Source organism: Lytechinus pictus, chromosome 13 (genome assembly GCF_037042905.1).
Source record: "Lytechinus pictus isolate F3 Inbred chromosome 13, Lp3.0, whole genome shotgun sequence".
Classification (NCBI taxonomy): domain Eukaryota; kingdom Metazoa; phylum Echinodermata; class Echinoidea; order Temnopleuroida; family Toxopneustidae; genus Lytechinus; species Lytechinus pictus.
The window spans coordinates 8886146-8908461 of record NC_087257.1 but is presented as its reverse complement, the minus strand read 5'-3'; the positions used below and the strand labels follow the sequence as shown (position 1 = coordinate 8908461).

At 35.4% G+C, this 22316-nt stretch overlaps 1 protein-coding gene across 1 annotated transcript in view; it reads right to left on the bottom strand.

Annotated features, from left to right (window-relative positions):
• Positions 1-2074: 2074 nt before the first annotated feature.
• The window catches only part of LOC129274971 (mucin-2-like), a 43118-nt gene continuing 22876 nt past the window's right edge, over positions 2075-22316 (bottom strand). Inside the window, exons 10-13 of the mRNA XM_064108961.1 lie at positions 18299-18556; positions 14675-16159; positions 11181-12667; positions 2075-4529 (exon numbers count right to left, since the gene is read on the bottom strand). Coding sequence (XP_063965031.1) covers positions 4509-4529; positions 11181-12667; positions 14675-16159; positions 18299-18556 — 3251 coding nt within the window. The 3' untranslated portion in view covers positions 2075-4508. The remainder of the gene's footprint in view (positions 4530-11180; positions 12668-14674; positions 16160-18298; positions 18557-22316) is intronic.

The following is a 22316-nucleotide window of genomic DNA, read 5'->3' as shown; positions in this document are numbered from 1 at the left end:
TACATTTTGAATATGTAGTTACCAATTTAGTATCATGTATTAGCTAATCACTACGACCCATATATTATTTGCAATTAATGGCTTGCATACTATGGATATTTTCTTTTCATCATCGCAGGATTTATTCAAGCAGAAGAAAACATTAAGCACCAACATAAAAACAAACACACAGATAAGAAATTTGAGAATATTTCAATTATAAAATTTGATAAAGCATAAATATGCTATCACTGGATACTTTACAAACAGACTAACTTTGAAATCCATTTCACATATTTCACTCTGAAATGAACTTATATCCACCAAAAGAAATATAATATGAACATTGAACTGCATTCTGGGCATTAAACATACACATGTTGTACCTCACAAAAAAGTTAATAATATTTGAACAAAAATGTTTTTACAAATGCAGATGGTTTTCACTGCTCTACTTGAAAATGTTAAAAAATATAAATTTTCAAACTTGCTTTGGATTTAAACACATTCTATCAGTAAATACACTGAACAGAAGTATTTTATGTATAAATGAGCCAATCAATTCAAAATAAAATTACCCTTTTCTTTTCCGATCAACTGCTTTTGATTTGCAAGCGATTTCCTTTGGTCGAAACATGTATCTAGCACCCACTCAAATGTACATTTCATTTTCAAATAAAATTAAAAAAACAATCCTTATTTATTTATTTCTCAAATCTGTCCTGGAGTGATCACACAGTGATATCATATACAAAGATATACTGTTGCGCAAATACCACTCAAAATCGTGTTACAAAAATGATCAAAATACAGCATTTATGTATTGAATTTGTGAAAGATCCATGTGAATTACAAGGGAAATAAACTTAAAATGATTTTTTTTTCACTAGAATAATTAAAAAATCAAGAATACACAAGTAAGGCCTATAGAATACAAGTCTTAAAAAGGCAGCTCAATCCAAATTCACATTTCACAAAAAAAAAAAATTCACTTTGGAGGTGCTTCACAGAGATAAGTCCGACTCAATGTCATGCGCAAGTGCTAACCATGGACATAAAAGAACTAGATAGAGCTCGTTGTATACTGCCACACACACGACCTTGTAGCTAAAGGAAAAGTACCCCATGACACAATTAAAAGTATATTGGACCATACAAACACATAAGAAACAACACGCACATGCACACTCACACACAAGAGAAAAGTGTGTAACTTCGAGCACACTTGACCTTTTGGATAACTCTTTAGTGTTTCTGATAGCCTCAAAATACAGTAGTGCATTGTTGTTCTATCCAACATGCATATGATATTTTAACACACAATTTAAATGTTTTGTGCCCAGTAGAGCGTATCCTATAATATAAGCATGATCTGACCAGTATAGTGAAGTGTTATTCACCCCATGCAACTGGGAATTTTAGAGCAATTTTTAGTAACTGAAATCTTTGTGAAGCAATCCCAGTAGTTTCTCATCGACCTTAGTTAGCAGTCAAGCTGTTGGCCCACTGAAACAGGTATCACACCTCCAAAAATCCAGCTGTAGTTCTTACTTTACAAAATCCACTTGAAACTGGATCCAGCCGGAATAGCATACCATTTTGGGGGCCATATTGTTTTTGCACAATAGTCGGCAGCTCAAAATCTAGCTGGATCCGTGACCGTTTGAAACAACTGCGATTTCACTAGTTTGTCTTCATAGATATTCTTATCCGACATGACAATTGGTCGTTCAAGAAACAACTAAGGACACCTTTTACACAAGTGACGGCTGTCAAAGTCAGCTCTGGAGTCTCACACTAAATACACATATATTAAGTCGCCTCTGGAGGCAGCCTCAGTCCACTTTGATATGCATGTGTAACAGGGGTCTAACTTGGAATGAATCCACACTTTGTCGTGTCGGTGCAAGAACACCCTTAGCAAATTTTTTTCGCACATTGCATCGGTAAAGAAATGCCCTTATGCAATGCACTTATGTGTGCTGTTAAGGGTGTCTTTACATGCATCATGTGGTGTTAAAGGCGTTCTTGCACCAACACAACAAATTTGAACTAGTTAGATCCACTTCATTGCAATCTCATATTTCTTCTCTTTGGGGGCTGGCTTTTCAATTGTATTTTATATTACTCTAGGATGAATACAAAAAAGGCCACATTATCAAACTCAATTTGGTCTCTCTCAAATCAAGGTGCTTAAAACATTCATATTTAACTCAATGCTCTATAAAAAAACAATGATTTATGCTTGATTTCAATCTACTCTCATAAATGCAAGGCAGCCTTCTGACAACAATCTTCATCAATGAATCACTTTAAGACAAAAGTCTTAACTATATTTTATAGTTGGAATACTCAGTTAAAAACACCATTCATGATAAATTATACAGATAGAATGAATACATCTCGTCTGAATAAAGAAATATAAATTCTTCACATCTATTTTTGTACTGTATTTTCCACAGACATGATTACAATGTTCAAGATCTCGCTTAATAACAAAAAAGAAATATCTGCACAAATTTGTTTTGTGTTTTTCTCACTTGTTAGCATCAGAACATTTTCATCTGGGTCCAAGTACTTGCACACGAATTCATAAATTACTAGTGCGCTGTAACATAAAGCTACGTGACTTATTCCACGATTAATTTTTACAATCGATTGTACACTAAAGTCAATGGAATCGATCGTAGATATATGCTTTACAATTGATTACTTTGCTTTGTGTTATGGAGCCCTGAAGATTGTAAAGTTGATTGGTCCATTGCATAAAGAGTTGCTATCAAACGCAACTAAAAAAATCAATCGCAACTCGATTTACAACAAATGATAAGTGTATATTAGGGACTTGCAAATTATTTCTTTTTAGTTAAGATCAAACCCATTTCTTAGTGTAAAAGGTCTCTGGGAGTCCATCATCCGACTTCATAGATTATGCACGGCACAGAGGGGAATAAGACATCAGCAGAGATGCCGACCTTCTTAAAAAATAAAAAAAAGGTTTCATAGGAGGAAAAAAAAAAATTCTGACAGAAACTGACAGATTTTTTTTTTTTTAAATTCTCTGTCAAAATTGCAAGCCGCAAAGCTAGCAACAGAAGAGGTATGGGGCAAGATCGATCCATGTGCCTGGTCACTCTCAAGGACTGTGCAGGTCCCAAAACCGAACAAATTTCTGATGCTATGAAAAGCAGGTCGTGAATAATATATAAATACGGCACATACTTCATAATAATTGTTTAAAAAGTATTGCCTTGGATAAATAGCCGAAATAAGGAACACAGATAGAAAATCCCCCCAAAAAGGAATGTCATATTCATAGCAACAACAAAAAATACGCAAAGAAAGGAACAATTGGCATCCCTGCACCAGCATGAAAACATGGACGAAACAAGGAATGACGGAGGTGACATGTTTTGCCACTTTGATAAAAAAATCAGTGAAAAAAATGCCAATTACATCCGATGTAAACATTTCTTTACAAGAAATCCTTTTGAAAACGAATTGTTGCATTGTAAAAAGGCCAAACTGGCTTTAATTAAAGCCTAGATTGTCAGACAATACACAGTCTGTACTTACATTTAAAGATTCAGTAAATTTTGACATATGTTACATGTATGTTACCTCAGCTAGATTCCAAATGATAGATATTTCAGAATTCTGCCAACTTTAGATTACTTTATAATCTAATCAGATTTTTTTTTAAGAAATGGGAGAAAAAATATGCCATAGACTTCAAAATATAACATTGACACCAACATTTACATTTTACCAACTTTATATTAATTGAAACGTCTGTATAACATCAATATGAGCAATGTTTTCTCAGCTTTTTGCCGGGACCCAGCTTTTGCAGGGAAACCTCCGTTGCTAGAAGGTTATGCTACAGTGGAACCTCATCAGAAATCTCTATGCACACAAGGGAATCATTCTCTGAAAACAGCTTATGCACATGATATCACACAGCCTAAGAGACCGAAGTGCGCCCTCACTTAGAGGACAAAAGTAGTTGCTAGAGGATATTCATTCACATGCTACATGTGTAATTCTTATCAAGTTCAGACTATATACTTCTCAAAATCTTTCTAAAATAATGCATTTTTGCTGCATTGTGAGATTTAATAGAGACAAAGACTTGTTCTTCTAATGCGTATAGACAGTTTTGCAGAATCGTGGTGGATGAACTCACATAATCTCACAAAAATTAATGAATGTATACATATGATAAATGTATGCATGCCTTTGAAAAAATTGCAGCAAATACTGGGATGCTACGGCCGTGTGGCCTGCCCGGCGATGGCGTTACAGGTAAAAGGTGCTTTGGCACGACCATAGTTTTTCCTCTAACATGGTGTCCTGACCGGTTGTTAAGCTGCTGATGACATCCATAAGGTCAATAGTGTCTTCTTCTTCAATAGCAATGTATCTCCTACGAGTGTCAATGAACCGTTTTCTAAGGCAAGTTCCAAAGGAAATGTGGTGCTAGAATTTTGTGGTTTCCGTTTGCTCACATCTTATGAGAGGCAGCATCTTCACTTCCCAAGCATGAACATCTGTATGGTAGCATTGAAAGAAAAATAAGAATGAAGATTTAAAAATACATCCATGATCTTTTACTCTGAGCAAATACAATTAGAGCTCCCAGTCAACTTATTTTCTATAACCTCGCCCCCCCCCCCCTTCCTCCCCTTCCCCATTGCCAAAATCTAAAATGAAATGCTAGCAATTATATTTTTATGCACTGGCTGTAAACTTAAAACAATATTATTTATTATAGAGAAAAACTCTTATTAATGCTAGTTCTATCTTCCATTTCATGCCAACGATCAAAATATTTAAAGCAAATTCAAAGAAGGAAATACAAATAAAAAATGTTTAATTTATCAACGATTGTAAAAAAAAGAAGAGCAAATCACTGCAAATGTGGTCATGCACTGCAAAGAATGAACTAAATTTTGTTTCCTGTATATACTTACCAAAGGCATGCTCGTTGAAAAAATATGTATGATATTGTATAATTAAATTCCTAGTCAACTTCGAAAGCGAATTTCATTTTGTAAGAATATTGTTATTATTAAAAGACTGTATATAAAAAAAATGATTCACTTGTAGGCCTACTATATAGCTTATTGAAAAGGATGCATGTTCAGTTAATTGTAAATGCAAAATGAATCCACCAAATTTAGAATAGAAAAAAAAAAATCTTGCATGCGCATAGCATAATACTGATGCCTGGAGAAAAAAAACCCAGCCTAGATGACATCAAATGAACTCCTAGTCCTAAATATTAATTGCTCACATTTTCCCTCTGCGTTCACCTACCATTAACATCAAATGATAGCAGTTAAATCAGAATTATTAAAGCTGCATATAAAACCAAATAAAAAAAATTATGAAAGAAAACATGATTTCTTTCACTTTTCAAATAAAAACAAATTAAAATTGACTCCACCAAAATATGATATCAGACTGAGATCTATGACTTGTGCATCTAGAGATGTGAATGGTGACATATCAATGAGCATTTGCATGCAGGTTTTAAAGGATAAGCAGGCTTTACACACTGGAAACTCAATAACAAAATTTTTCTAAGAATAGTACAATATTCCTGTAAAAATTGCACACTTGGTCCACATACTTGGAATCATTTTTTTATTATCAAATTCTGAAATAATTTTTTTTATCTTTGACTTAAAAATCACTTTTCTCAGAACAAATATATTGTTGCATATACAGTAAAAAAAAACAAATATGGCAGAAAAATAACTTATACTTTTAATACTTCCGTAATTTTTTACTGAGAAAATATACTGTACATGCATACATGTATTAGAATCATTTACATTGAGTTTCCATTGTACAATGGGATCTATGATTAACATTTTAGGAAAAGTTTTGAACACCGTTTCTTTTTTTAATTCAAAACAAAACATGAATTGCTTCCACTTGTAAAAGGAAATGAACACTCATCTCTCTGATACAAGTTGGGGAAAATTACATGTATGTTCCTTGAAATAAGAACGTGTTTATAGCACATATACATGTAGTCTTTGAACATGTTTACAGCACGATTGGCCTTGCAAATGAATAATCAAAGTCGACTTTCTTCTTTGAATGTAATCTTTATACGCTCCTAATGATACTGCCAAATTAATACTTTGTTTGATAATATAATTCAATGTTAGAACCTTAACTCAGTGCATTTTACATGTATATTAAGGTGGAGGGGGGGGGGCATTGGCAGAAGTAAAAAAATTTAGGGGGGGACCACCAAAAATTTTTGACAAGCAAAAAAAAAAAAAAAAAAAAGTTATATATTCAACCAACATTTTAGTGGGAGGCCGACAAACAAATTTTGACAAGCAAAAAAAAAAAAAGGTAATCAACAAAAAATTGGGGGGGGGGGGATCGTCCCCCCCCCCCGCTTCCGCCGCCTATGGGGGGGGTCTACACTTAAGAAACAACTTGCTTTGAATTCACCTTACTACTGTACATTATTTTCTTTTAACCATAAACCATGTTTTAAAAGAAATAAGATCATATTGTTTCCAATTTACAGTATTGGTATATTTTTAATACAAAAGATGGGGAAAAATTGTGGTGCAATTTAATTTAATGCAATGATATATAAAAACAGCTCTTTACTGCAGACATGCTTTAAGCTTTTGATTGGTACTTCTCCAAATTTAATGATAATATGAACAGAAGACAAATATAAAGCCGAAGAAAACTCTTGAAAGGAATAAAAAGGCAAATAATATTCAGAGCAATTGACTTGTCTTATGCAGTCTTTTATAAGGTCATGCAAAACTTGACAAAAAGTATCATTAAAGATCCCCCACTTCAAAAAAAATAATTAATCTCTGTACCATGCAAACATTACTAAAGTTTATGGAAAGAAAAGGAAAAGGCCACATGCATCAAACAGAAATTTGATCCTGATATCAAATTTGCAAAAAAATTCAAAATAGAATGAAACCAAGAACTTGATAAGAAATCGCTCAATGCACACCACAACACTGAAAAAAAATAATATCATTTGCTTGAAGAAACGTGGAAACAATTGCAACTCAACACCTAAGGAAATTAATAATAAGTGATCAAGATATAGTGCCCCAAATTGTAAAACACTTTTTAAACAACACTTATCAAATTCATCCCCATAGCCTTTTAGTATTAAAGAAAGAAAAAATGCCAATGCAATTTTATATGCTATTTTCCGTCCACTGACGTCCACATCCTATAAATAAGATGGAATGCAAGTGTAATATCTAATTTTTGCATGAATTAGAGCCATGGAAGCGCTTTATGAAAACCCTAGAATTAACATTTTATTGTAAGATATGTATATATATTGGCATTATAGTTAAACTTCAATATCTGAGCAAGGAATACTAGTACTTTTAAAATTTATACAATAGGAGTAATGAAGATTTATCCTATAAACTTAACAGAGGGACCTTCTGGTTTCTTAACCAATGGATTAGTTTTGAAAAAAGGAGATTTTATACAGTCTAATTAAGTTACAGGTAATTCTGCCTTGGTCAAATCTCTCAGCATCAGAGAAATCTGATTGGCCTTATCTAAGAAGGAACAAAAGAATAAAATGATTTTAGGGAAGCGTTTCACAAGAGGAATTGTCGGATTGTCGGACATTTTATCAGACAAGTCCCGTTTTATCCGACAGTTACCATAGTAACAGTGCTTCTCAGCCAATCAAAATCAAGGCAAGATGAAGGATCTGACAACCTGCCAGACAAATATGTTCATGAAACGCTCCCCTGGTCTGGTTTACTCTGTTGCGGGGGAAAAATTACACGGGGACTCTTGGCAAACCCCCCCCCCCCCCCCGAATGCCCTAAAGAGCCCTGGAAAACTTAGAGAGCCCCTGAAATTCACATATGGTCCATTGCAAACTCTAATACAATGTAGCAAAATTGAGCTGTGAGCTTGAAATTAGCCCCAGAAATAAGAAATCATTAATTTTTTCCCTGCTCTAGCTAGTGGGCGTTTCATAAAGCTGTTCGTAAGTTAAGAGTGACTTTATGAACGACTGGAAAACCTAAGTTCTTACGCACTAAATAATCACCAATAAACATTTGATGGTGAATATCATTTACCACAAAAAAGAATCACCAATCGTTCTTAAAGTCACTCTTTAACTTACGAACAGCTTTATGAAACGCTGCCACCCCCCTCCCTCCCCGGTGTAAATATTCTTTTGACTTGACCAGAAAATTTGACTAACAAAAAAAAGATTGAATCATGCAAAGTCGACTAGGTCTCTTAACTATAGATCAAATATTTTGTTCTAAATCTACATTTACATCACCATTTGACTACATTCTACTTGAGCCTCTACTACTCCTATATCTGCTACAAAAATTTCTCACTAACGAAATCTATCGCATGCAGGTAACAACTATGATTCTTTTAAGGTATCAAATATAAGCCTTCCCTGTATTGGAGATACTTATAGCAGTGACTAGTTTAACACTTTCATGGAATAGAAATCACAAACTCATGAACTACAAATTTGTTTTAAACCTGCAGATAATTCTTTCCCGAAAAATTAACCAAACATTCATTTTGTTCAGAAATGCAGAGTAAATGATATGAGCATAGAATGAATTTAAATCTGAACTGTGGTACACTTATTTTTCTTTAAATGAAGATTGGATAATTCAGATACAAGATAACATTTGATGGAAGTATGGACTATAATTCTTTGTTTGGTTTTAAGAGAATGTTGCACGTGTGCTAAGGTTCAGTTATAAGAATAGCACTAGGAATATTATAAGCACACTATTTCGAAAAGTGAATTCCCCCCCATTTCCAGTCACAAAAAATCATGGATAGTCTTGCTGAATGAACCAAAGAGTATTCTTGATATGAATCTACAGGGTTTCAGATGGGATTGATACCTTTTAGGTTGTGGATATGAAAGGGAAATAATATGCATCTCTTTGGGTGTGTACTACCTAATGAGGTGTGGTCAATATTATGGCGAGTTTAATTGTATGTGACAAGTGCCCCCCCCTCTGCCTTCTCAATCAGTTAAGCAAATAGAGTTCTGTCATACTCATTAAGCAGTCAACATACACAGGGGCGGATCCAGGATTTTCAAAAAGGGGGAGCACATTTTCAACAGGAAAATCTGACAAGCAAAAAAAAAGAAAAAAACAATTTCAAAGGGGGGGGGGCACAGTTGTGTAAGTATGGTATATTTACATTTAAATTTTTGATTATGGCTCTCAAAGGGGGGGGGGGGGGGGTAAGTGCCGGATGTGCCCCACCCCTGGATCTGCCACTAAACCAAGAATAATCCAGGAATATCTACTCCTCAAAATATGACATTGCTCCACAACCTTCCCGTTCAAGTTCCGAAAGAGTCTCTGAAAATTACTAATTAATAATAAAATCAAGACAAAAATAACGCTCTAATGATAACTGTTTCTTCACAGTTGGAATTTTGTGATTGCCATACATATAGAATTTGTAGAGGGAACATTCAGTTCCAAAAGGTCATGGCAGAATATTCTTAGAGAGACTGAAATCAAAGATATAAACACTCGAGTGATTTCTGCGGAGTAATTGTCATGTTTTGAATACAGGGAATTTCTGAATCGTGTCATACAGCTCCCGAAAAGTACTCATTTGAAAATATCTTCAAGATATTAAGCCTATCTCTAAACAAACATGCAGCTAATATTACTTTAACCCAAACACCTACCCTTACTCCCAAAAAATAAAATAAAAACAATCTGCTCTAAGAGATGACATGTTCAGCTTGAAAATGAGAGCTTTGCTTGAGTCTAGCAGAAAAGATGGCAGGCGAAAAGTGCTTTAAAAAACTCTTTATTTACCTACCCTTTTTCAGACTTGTCTTCACCATTATTCAAATCCCTGTACCAACAATTGCATATAAACATTCTTTAATGATTTTTTAAAAAAGGCAATGCACTTCAAATTTAGATTAAAAGTGAAAAAGTGGCTTGTTAATTTACTGCAAATGAACAAACTTGTCATTTTGAATACATGTAAGATAAATGGTTTCATGCAATTAATTGCAATATTCTATTTGCTACAGTATTGATTGCATCCACAACAATTTATGCATCATCTAATATGGATATAAATGTATATTCAAGAGTATAATTCACTAATATTATTATACATAATAATTCAATAAGGAGTCATGGAAGATTATAATTCACTAATTCTATAAAAAAAGAGTAATAATAAAAATCCATCTAGGAGTGATGAAAAGCATTTTCGTTTAAGTCTAATTTAATTTTAATTCTGCAAGATAAATAGTAATTTACTGCTGATGGATAATCCATATTCCATAATATGTGAAAATGAACAAAATTTTAGCATTAATCACTTTTTTCATTAATATGATAGAATCTTTCTGCGGAAAAGCACTAAAATTCTGCTTCTCTAATATTCAAATCCACTCATGCATCTGGTGATTTATTGATTGAGAATGAGGACTTGATAACGAGGACTACTCATTGAATATGATGGTACTATCAGAATGTATTAATGCATACAAAAAACATGCAAACATATGAAAATATCCATCTATATGTAAAGAAATATATATGAGGATTATGTATTTGTGAGCTCTGCACAGAGCTTAGTACTTTTGACATCAAAAGCAGCTTCACTATCAATATACTACAAGCATAAATAAGATTGTATGCATCAATATTGTTGGATTTTTTCCTTCAGTAATTTCTTGGAAACATACAACATGCCAGAATGTTAGGGGCTCCCCTATCAATTTCTTTTTTCCGTCACTTGTGAAGGGGTATTTCATCACAGATTTTTAAAGCCTGCCTCAGAATAGCTTAGAAAGGAAGTAAAAACTCAGAATCCTTGACTATTGTTACAAAATTTCCTTTTCATAGCATTTTCAATTTAGTGGTTTTGAAGAATTTCTCTCTTCATTTATTCTTCTATCAATTGGAGATTTATCACTAAATATCATCTGTTATTGTATTTTGACATATTCAACATTTTGCATACGCTGCAGCTACGATAGGCTTTCACATTGAATATTTCTGAAGAGACTAGATAATTTTTCTAGATAGATGGCGTTATATAAATGCCTATCATTATCATGCACTAGCCATCACTACATATACTATTACAAGCATTTGTATTAGGGTTCACTGTCAACAAGATAGAATACTTACACTTCTGAGATCTGTGACTTTCCTCACATGCGACGAAGAGTATCCCTCCTGAGTCTCTGGTGCCGGCACCTTTGCATACATGGAAGCTGGTCTGAACGGACGCGGTCCTTTCTGAGGTTTGGGCATGACACTCGGAGGCAGTTTCTTGCTTCCTTGGCTACCGACCGGTGGTGAAGTCGCTTCCTTCGTAGAAACGGACGGCGACATCTCGGTATTTAACGTCATTGTCTTGGTATTGTTATTGCTTTCATTAGGGGAAGTGTTGTTAGACAAGGGTGATGCTATGGATGGGGAGGTTGGGGTATCCTCTAAAGAGGAAGGCTCGGATGAGGTGGGTGAAAGACCATTGGTGACGGGGGAATCGTTGATAGGAGGAATGGATTCAGTTCTAAGTTCAAGCTTAGTGGTGTCGGCGGAGAGAGATGCCGAAGCCGTGCCTTCTTTGGACGATGTCGAGGTAAGGGATGAGTTGGAGTCACTACGTTGTCTTTGAGCCTCTCGTTGAGCGGACAGGACATAGGTGGATTTAGGAGCGCTTTTCTTCTTGAGGATATCGGCAAAGACATTCCGTCTGCCACTAGGAGCAGCCTGTGTATCAGACTGAGGTTTTAATGGAGTTTCTTGTGGGGAAACCTCAGTGGATTTATCACCTTCTTTAGTTTCCTCTTTCGTGCCAGAATCGGTTTCATCTCCAACTGTCTTAGGCGAGGAGCCTATAGCTGGGGAATCGTGTTGGTCAACGGCAGGAGTGGGCGCGACCTGAGGCGGTGTGACCTGTCCATAGAGCGGCATGGGCTGCATACCCATAGGAGTGTACATCATCTGCTGCGGAGGCATCATCACGCCCCCGCTGGGCTGGGGTACCATGACGTACCCACCCATCGCCTGTTGCTGCATCAGCATCTGCTGTTGCAACATGATCTGCTGTTGCATCTGTTGCATTTGCTGCGTCTGGTACGGGTTCACCTGCAAAGCAGGAGATGCTGAGGTAGGATTCAGTGCCAACTGTTGCTGCAACAGAGCCATCTGTTGCTGGAGTTGTTTATATTGTTCAGTCAATTGTTCCATGGTGGGCTGTTCCACTTTGGCAGTTGCCTCTATCGTTTCACCTTGTTTCTTTGTCTCTTCCGTCTCCTTCTCCTCTTTCTTCTCTTCTCCAACAACCTTCTCCTCATCTTCTTTCCTTTCCACTTTCTTTTCTTCAACATCCCCTGGCTCTTCTTTATCTTTCTCTTTATCCGAACTAAGAGATTCTTCAACAGCATCTTCGGCCTTATCATCATTGTCCTGCAACGTTTGATCATTAAGTACTTCTCTCGTGACCGACCCTGACAAGGCAACCAAAGATTTCTCTTCCAACATACTCTCAGACTCCTCCCCTTGGGTTGGGGAGTAACTAGTAGTCTCTTTACTATCCTCGTCCAAACTTAGTTTCATCATTTTAGTCATGGCCGCCCTTTTCTCTGTTATGTCAGTAGTAGAAGCATCTGTAAAGCAAATTAAATAAGGCACACATTAATGGGTTAGATTAACCTAGACGGTTTTAACTTGCAAGCCTTATAATAATGGTAAGACTATGCTTAAATGTTAAATTATATTTTTGGAAGAAGTCATTAAAGTAAGAAAATAAAGAACGAGGGAATCTAACATTTTCAGAGAGACTAAATAAATCAACTAACATTTATTGTTCTATTTATGACTTGAAATAGAGTTACATAATACCTCAGTCACATTTCCCCTACGGCGAGTCGAAAACAGCCGTTTTATTCATTTTTATTCAAACCTATATGTAGCTGGTTCAAAAAATGTTATAACGGCTGTTTTTGACTCGCCGTAGGGCCATCGTAGGGGAAATGTGACTGAGCTATAACTATTGTGTAGAGATTTGGCCCAAATCACCTTCATTTTGAAGCGAAATGCCTTTATTACCTTTTTTGTTTACTTTGCAATTATTTCTCAGTGACCAAAATCACTTTCTTTTTTAATTTCTCTCTTTTATTTTTTTGCTTGCTAGTCAAACTTTTTTTTCCCCTTTTTATTCCAGAGAATAAAAAAGAACCTTTATTTCATGTTTGCCAGATCTAATATTCACTTTAAATTTGTATCCTTCAAAATGGGCATAAAGTGCAAGTAGCAATTGTAATGCATGTAGCAAGAATAGAGGAAATAGAATAGCAAGATAGAAGAGAATAATGTTAAAATCTGGTATTTCCAAATTTTCTATCATTTTTCTTAAGTACACTTCGAATAAAATTCACTGCTACAGAGTACCCTCAGCCAGAAGCATCCAATCAAACTGAAGGTAAAATTGAAATTGACATTGACATTGGAATAGGAAATGAAAATGGAATTGAAATTGAATTTGAAATTGGAATTTGCATTAACATTGAAATTGGAAATGGAATTGGACTTTGAAATGGAATTGAAATTAGATTTGAAATCGACATTGAAATTTGAAAATTGAAATTGAAATCAAAGATATATGCATGTGCATGTTCATCAAAATGGATTCAACGAAGATATCACCCACATTGTCTAATAATTTTTTTATCACCATTCGCTTTTTGGGGGAGAATATGATGAAAAGCTTATCAATACAAGTAACAAACATTTATATTTTGTCATACATGAACCAAAATATCATTGACTTGTATATTGTATAATTGAATTTTGTATTAATATGTAACTTACTCTTTTATTGAAGGGAATCTTCATTAACAAGCTATGCTTTCCAGGAGGTAGCCATTTCATTTCATTATATTGTATTAAATTTCGTCTTAATTTGCAAATTTCATTGTTGAAAATTTGAAATGAAATAAATTCTTCGTCAATTAATTAATTAATCAAAGTACATGTATAGCTCAACCATTATGTCTAAAATTCACAACATACTATACACCATGAATATTTGTATATTTTGGAGTGTACTTGTATATATTCTATCTCCGCCACCACCACCACCACCACCACCCTAAAAGATGCGATGATATAATGCAAATACAAATAATTGATATAATTATAATCAAAAGCATGCAGGAAAAAATGGATACAGATTTGAAAGCTCAAAAATTTCAAAATTGTTAATGGCAGGATTAGAGGAACCTGAAATCCCATACAACATTTAATGATTGATTACAGAATAGCATGCAGATGAAGACTGAATAAGAATTGAATATAAGAGTTAGGAAGCATATCGCGGGATCATTATCAAGCTGAATCTTAATATATATTGAATAGTTTAAGAGGGAAGATATAATATGACTAGAAACTGAGATATTTAACAAGGGCTCTCAATAAATACCGGATTGCTTTCACGAAACTAAAAGAAAGAATCAATGAGAAACTTGAAAGTGAGAACATCTTCTATGCTAAATGACAACTGCGGACAGACCATTGTGCGAATGAATGAAGAGATTTGGAGAGCGCAAGGATAAAAGAGTTTGACTGATAATTGAAATAAAATAATTAGGAGAAGATGATATAAAGAGGCTGACCTTTGGTTTTAGGAATGACAGGAGATGAAGAAAGATTGGGGATATTCTCCACAACCACTGCCTCTGACGAGATGAGTTCGCTCCTGAAACCTGAAGATATCTCGTCCTCCATCCCTTTCTCTTTCACATCCTCTGGCCATAAGGATATCATTTTTTTCTTGTCTTGTGCATCTGCAGACTCCGGGTAAGTGGTCGATTGCTCTGAACTGTGGGCATCTGGTTCGGACGGAGGGTCGGTGAAAGTGTCATTGAGGAAGACATCATCGTTGATATCGATGGTGTCAAAGCTATCATCAAACTTCATTGACTGGTGAAGGAGCATCAGGCGGTTCTTGAGTGTGCCTTCCAATTCACCACTGAGAGAGTTTGGTTGATCAGGTTCTGAGTCGGGCACGGTTTGATCAACAGGAGATTTGACTTCTACAGGCTTTTCTTCTGTTGATCTGGATGTTGCACCTCTGTCCTTTGTACTGGTATTAAGATCGAGAGTTGATTCTTCACCAGCTGTTTTTCCAGTCGATCCCTGGGCTACGGGAGAGAGTTCATCTTCCTTCGCTTGCCGAGGGGGAGCCACAATCTCCACTTCAACTTCAAAGATGTTTGGATTTTGATGAGAGCCTGGACTCGTCAGAGAGGGTTTGCCATCTTTTTTATTGTCTGACTCACTCTGAGCCTTCTCTGAAGACTTTCTTGTTCGAATGGCTGGGGTTGGCAACATCTGTGCACTTTCTACTGCCACCTTCTGTGGTGATGAAACCTGATCACTCATAGAACCCGAGGATTTCTTCTTTTTTCTTCTTGCAGGAGCAACTGGTTTGGACGTTTCTTGAGGGTTATTGCTAGTCTCTACTTGCTGGGTTGCAGGTGGTTTCTTCAGATTGGAAGTGATCTCAACTGATTTGACAGACTTTACATCAGTGGTGGATGAACTTCTATCTTTCCTGAACGTAGGAGGCAGCGGAGGAGGTCTTATGGGTCTGTGTCTCAGAACCGGGGCAGTTGCAACCTTGCTGACATGCTGCTTCTTAAATGCTTCCAAGAAAGCCGACTGAAGAGAACTCAATGAAGAATCTCCATTGTCCAAGCTAAGAGTCAACGGAGGTGGACGTCTTGGAGCTTTTCTCTTCTTGTATCGCCCACTGATCTGATCAACAGAAATCTGCTTGGTGATCTTTTTAGGAGCATCATTGTTCTCTTCGCTGGGCGAGCCAAGCTGCGGATCAGAGGAGAACCTAGTGATCCTTGGCTTTGGTACAGGGACACCTGGATCTTTGTTTACATCGCTCACGCTGCGATCCCTTGACGTACCACACAGGCTCTCATTGGACGACTGAGGAGTCAGAAGACTTCTAGGTTTAGGAACAGGCTTCACAGGTCCATTACTGGATTCTGTGGTTAGTTGTACCGTTTCTTGCGGTGATGGTTTAGTAAGACCGCACCCACTATCAAGCTTGTTGTTAGAGGTTAGTAGAAGCGGTGAGAGGGCTGATGAGGGGATGGTGCGAAGGGTTAAAAGCAGTCAGGAGGAGGGGCAGGAGGAAGGAGGCATGCCAGAAAGAAAAAAAAAAGAGATAACATAATCACAACAGAAAGAGCTTAAAAACGGAAAGCAGAGGAAAACATAGTGGTGATGATCGATATCACAGGACTAGATCAAGAGAGGTGTAGGTGAAACCTTAGAATGAGAGGGGATCACATCAAAGCTTCCGTCACAACGATGAAACCGACACCAAACCGACTAATGGTATGCCATAGGAAAGGACATAAAAGCTTTGATCGGTACGGAGTCAGTTTCACTGGTGTAACAAGTACCCTAAGAAAGGAGCATGCATGGACTATGGCATGCATATAGGATTACTAAAACTGCCTAACGATATCACTTACAACATGCTATTTGATACAGATCATTTCACGAAGGGGGGGGGGGGAGGGTGGTTCACATGCTTTTTTTCAGAGGTAGATACCGTTAATGCAATCCAAAGACATATGGGTGCACATAAACTGCCCTATCTCTATATTAATCTACAAAACAAAAGGCACTTCTACTGCACAACAGCATACAGAGTGCACCAAAGAACTAATAACAATAATAATATGCAACATTTATATAGCACTTAATACAAATATTTCTAAGCGTTGCACACTATCAATCTAACAATCTGCATGTGATGTACACATGGATTAGTTGTGTTGCAAAAACCTAAAGTTACTACATTATTAAGATTCATTTAAGCTCTAAAATTCATGAAATTATTTTTCAATGGAAACTTCTCTATTCTTAGAGTAAATGTGTAATTAAATATCTATTTGCTAATTCAAAGTTATTAGACTGTGAGGAAATGTAATCTTTTCGTTTGTTTTAAATGTGATCTGTCCTATGGTTATAAATCCTAAATTAGATACATAAATGTGCTTTATAATATACTCTTGTATTCTATCAAGCTTAGCTTCAACCCTTACAGGCCAGATTATAAGTGATCTGTGTTCCATTATACTAATTCCTATGGTAGATGATATTCTAATGCCCCAACTACTTTAAGCTACATTAATCTATGGAGGGAATGAGAAAGTGAAAAACAAGGAATCATTAATACTGGTTTGAAGAAAGGGAACAAGAAATGAAACTGACAATAACATTAACTTAAAGGTATTTCAACTAAAACAAAATATCTTTAATAGGGTATTTTGTGTCATTATGTACCATTAACGCACAAAGATCACACTTGATTAAACATGCACATTATACATGTTGCCCTACCTATTATTAGCATTCATTTTTATTTCAATTTTTGTCCGACATTTAAAATCAAATTAAAAAAAAATATTGATTACATATTCTAGATATATTACATCTTTAGTGTGAACAAACATAACAAATATTGAATTAAATTTAACATTTTCACATCAGTAATATTTTGTTTTCATGTTTGTAAAGAGATTGGTAATAGTAATATTGAGGACTGTTGCTTTTATCTCATAATAGGATGCATCAATAATAAAATGTATTATCCTATTAGTCACCGTACAGCTTGAAATTCAATCAAATTCTCTTATTCTTGAAGAAACTTTGTTGAACAAGCACCTACATGTATCTAAAGGACTTCAGGTTTTATTCCCCTTTATGAAATCAATGTTTACTTCTCATATAACCTATCACTTATTTGAAGAATCTGTTTTGGTTTGAACATCTCTCTCATGTTGCAAAAAGAAATATAAGTAGGGAAGTTTCATTTGAAAGGTGCACTGCGAAAAGAGTTGAGAGAAATTCTATTCAGAGAAAATCTAGAGATATGAATGAGATTGTTTTTTAAGAATATGTGCTCTTCATTTGTAGAATTGCAAAGTTTGAGTAAGAAATGTTATTCACAGCATACATTAGATGAACGATGAGGATAGAAATTAGTATGACGGCAACACAAGGGATAACCAAACACAATAAAAACTATTAAGCCAAATCAGGATTGTTAGGAAATAGGAATATCACAAAGTTCACAAGCACCAAAGTATAGTATAACACCAAAACAAAACCACTTCAAAATACAGATATAACCAAGACTGACACACTTAAGGAAGCCACTGCTAGAATAATCGGGCTTGACATGATCAGGAATGTTTTTGTCTTACCTTCTTTGTTGTCATCTGTCGTTTGTTCTGATTGGTTGGTTGGTGTATCGTTTGAGCTAGGCTCTGTGGTATCCTCAATCTCATTGGTCAGAGTAGAATCTATTTGAACTTTCTCCCCCGACTCGGGATCCTCTGGCATTGATAGGTTAAAACTTGCTACGTTGACCTCTGGCACGTCGACCTCTGGTGCATTGACCTCGGCCACACTGACCTCCGACACGCTGACCTCTTGTTCTGCTGTGACATCACTAGCCAAGGCTGGGGGGAAAATAGAACGGTAATTGTTTGGTACAAATATGTTTGGGGTTAAGAGTAAAGCTCTTTATGATCTGAAAGGTCTGACAATTCAAAATGATACAAAAGATTTGGCATTTCATCACTACTCTTTCATTTTCCAAGGGGATCGAGTTTTCTTTTCTTAGCACCATAACAAAAGTTCATGAAGAAGGGTTTATATTCACATAACTTGATGGATTCCTAAATAAAGTGATTTATGTGCTCTGATATGAGGTGCCAAATGTGGCAGATATATACCATACTCAATTTAGTGTATTTTCCTTCACTTTCACATGTATATTAAAAAATATTAATTTCTGGTCAATCTTTCCTTTGATTTTTGTAAATTACATTTTTCTTTAGATCTATTCATTTTATAAACTAAAATGTATTGTATTCATTAACTGATTCACTCATAACATAAAATGCAATTTATTATTTTATAATTACCTAATATCTACATATAGCCATCAATCACATCCTCCATCAAAAGTCAGAGAGAAATTTTGTTCACTTTATTCAACAAAAGAAGAGCTAAACAATTTTCTTGAACAATCCCTTTCAACAACCAGTAAACATGTCTCAGACAAATTTGAACACTACATTATTTAGGAGCTGCATATCAGCTTTAATCAATTATATGTCAACGTTCTACAAATAAAGCAGTAGTTATCACTCACCTTAAAATGAAAGTGTTAAAAGGCAAGCAAAGGATTATTGGCAAAGCAAATGGTTTACATGCAGTGGATACATAATGGTGCTATGCTGATTAAAAACATGCAAACACACACATGCAAACATAACAAATAAACAAAAGTGACACAATTGGTGTAAACGGCACATCAATTACACACAAAACTTGTTTTAATCAATTTTCATTGTAAAGTTTCACAATCTGGTAAATGATGCATTAACTGTACTAAAAGGTGATTCAAACCAACAATATTGTCAATAAACCTCATGCATTGCAGTCACTGTGCCGTCATTTTAGAGGCTAAGCCATTGCCTTGCATGCGTTGGTGATCTGCAACTGCCACATCTCTGACAACTCCCTTTACACATATTCCTATATCCTCTGAGGGAGGGCGCTATGAGATTATGATGTCATATGCATAAGGTCTATACAAGCTGGAGGGCAGAGGATACCTCTTCTCCGAAACTGATGTTGCATGGCCAAACCATGTGAACAGTGGAGCAATTTATGAACATCCGAACAGAGTTTTTGCTGGCAAATTTGGTATCATCCAATGAAATGCAAGCATTTTAGAAGCTTATAACACTTGTCGGTGAAAAATCAGCGATCAAAACTTCATGAAAGCCTACCGGATTTCTATTGAACATGGCCCTGCAACATACAGCTTGGCGATTGATCGGCAGGCTCATTTGTACGATTGATTGCATTGAGAGTATTGTATATGATCAATTGTAAAAATCGACTCTATATGATCAATCGCTATGCTCTATGTTATAGAGGCCCGGAGAGCACAGCAATCCTCCATGTTTCCAGGGCCCCATCTTACAAAGAGTTACGATTGATCCGATCAATCACAACTATGGAAAGCCAGCAGAGTCAACATGTAAAATGCATGCTTGTTAAAAAAAAAACTCTAGATATGAATGTATATCCATAAATTCATTGATTTCTTGACAATTTGGTGTGATCACATTTGTTTACAAAGGAAATTTTGCAAATTTCCTGTAGAAAAAATTATGACACTGATGGATTTCCATAGAGTTATGATTGATCTGATCAATAGTAACTCTTTGTAAGATTAATCAATTAATTCCCTCATAAATAATTTTGTTGGTTCTGTATCATGTGACATCAAGCATATAATCTTATGGACATTGTAAGATAGTCATTTTGAATGTGACTACCAAATTTCTGGCAAAGATTTCAGTTCAGTTCGTTTCATTTCATTCAATCTTTCTTCGCTGAAAAACATATAGCATTGCTCTAAAAGTAGATAAAGACATACAGATGATTATCTTGAAGAAAAACGTATTTAAGTTAAAACTTCTGAAGACACAAACTATGTAATGATTAATGTTTCATTTCATCAATCTAGTTTTCCAATCGCTTTTATGAAAATTTTGTATCTCAAAAATAATCATGCTCATTCATGTCTGAAGTAGGCGTAACATTTAGTTTGTCTAAAGAGAGAGAGAGAGATAATATAAAGAGAAACACAGCCCAAAGACTGTTTAACGATCATGTTGCCCCCCCCCCCAAGATATATACATCTTGTCGGAATTATCCTAATATCCTTCTAAGTAATATGTAAGGGCAGTGCCAGTACAAGGGTCCAAAGACCTAAATTAGAAACAATCTTAAGTTTTTCTTAAGAGAAAAAGAAGAAAAGGAAAAGGAGTGTTGTTCCCTCAAAAATGTATGTATTTTGAAGGAAATATTCATTCCACAGTAAGCATTGAGTAAGAACAATGTCAATAAAATGCCTAACGAGCTTAAAATTAGAAAAGGCATTGAATTTTCGTTAAAAAGAGAGAGAAAAAAAATGACTCTAATGAATAAGTGTTGATCCACCCAAAGTGTATGCATTCTGAAAGAAATGTTCCCCAGTAAATAATGCATACGAACAATGTCAATAAAGAAGTCCAAAGAGCCATCCATGCCAGCAGCATATATGGACTTTAACCAGGCAATGTCTTTGATCACACTACTGTTCAAATAATACCACATCCCCTAGATCAAATAATAGTTCTGTTACCTGGGTGGGTTATATGATACATAATCATAAAATAATGGTAGTCCTGAGGGAAACAGGTAGTTGGAATGGCTAAAAATAATTGTTTCTTTTTACAGTCCAATATAGTGGAAAGCACAAGAATCATGTGAGATTTTGCTTAAAGTTAAAAACAAAATACGATTCATCTCTATCAAGATTGAACATGTGAATTGTTCAAATCGTTCTGAAGTACATGTATAACGTTATGAAGGTTTGAACATAACCGATTTACCAATGTGCCTCCTGGCTGTACTTGGAGTTACTAACTTTTACGTTTTTATTTTATTTGTGTAACTAAAAATGACTTTAAACCAACAATCTTAAAGCAAAAAGCATAACAAGCGCACTGCAGATAAATCAAACCGTCATGTTTAGTAACCTACTCAAAAGAAAGCACAGATTTGACACATTAATCACTAGTTTTTCTCTAGCTTTTATTCTCTCACTTCGAAGAAGAAGAATAATCCCCTTCGTCATTTCATCAATATGAAAATATAAGTCAGCTATCACTCCATAATTTAATCATAAATCATCAAAATGTTAGAACTCTGAAAGACCTGTCCCGTCTCAAAAATCTTCCTTTAACCTACTCATCACCTGAATATATATTTGTTTAAAAAAAAAACAGGGTTAATCAAGTTCCTATATGTAGCAAAAGGTATAAACATTATTTGTTTTTTGATACTTGACACAGATTTTAGAGCAGTAAACACAGGGCCTCTTAACAATATGCCCTTTGATAGTAAAACAAATAAACAAATATATATCACACAATCTACTGCAATCCAAGAAAACACAGAGATGGTTTGACAAAAAACTACAAACTACAGGTAGCCATTTCATAAAGAACTCGCAATTGTGGTAACTTTGTCATGTGTTATAGCAGGGGGAAATTTCACTGGGGCTGGGGCACTTCAGCCCCCGAAATGCTCAAAAGAGCACAAAAAAGAAGCCCTGGAAATCCCCATTCATTGTAATGTTTTAGGAGTGTTGCA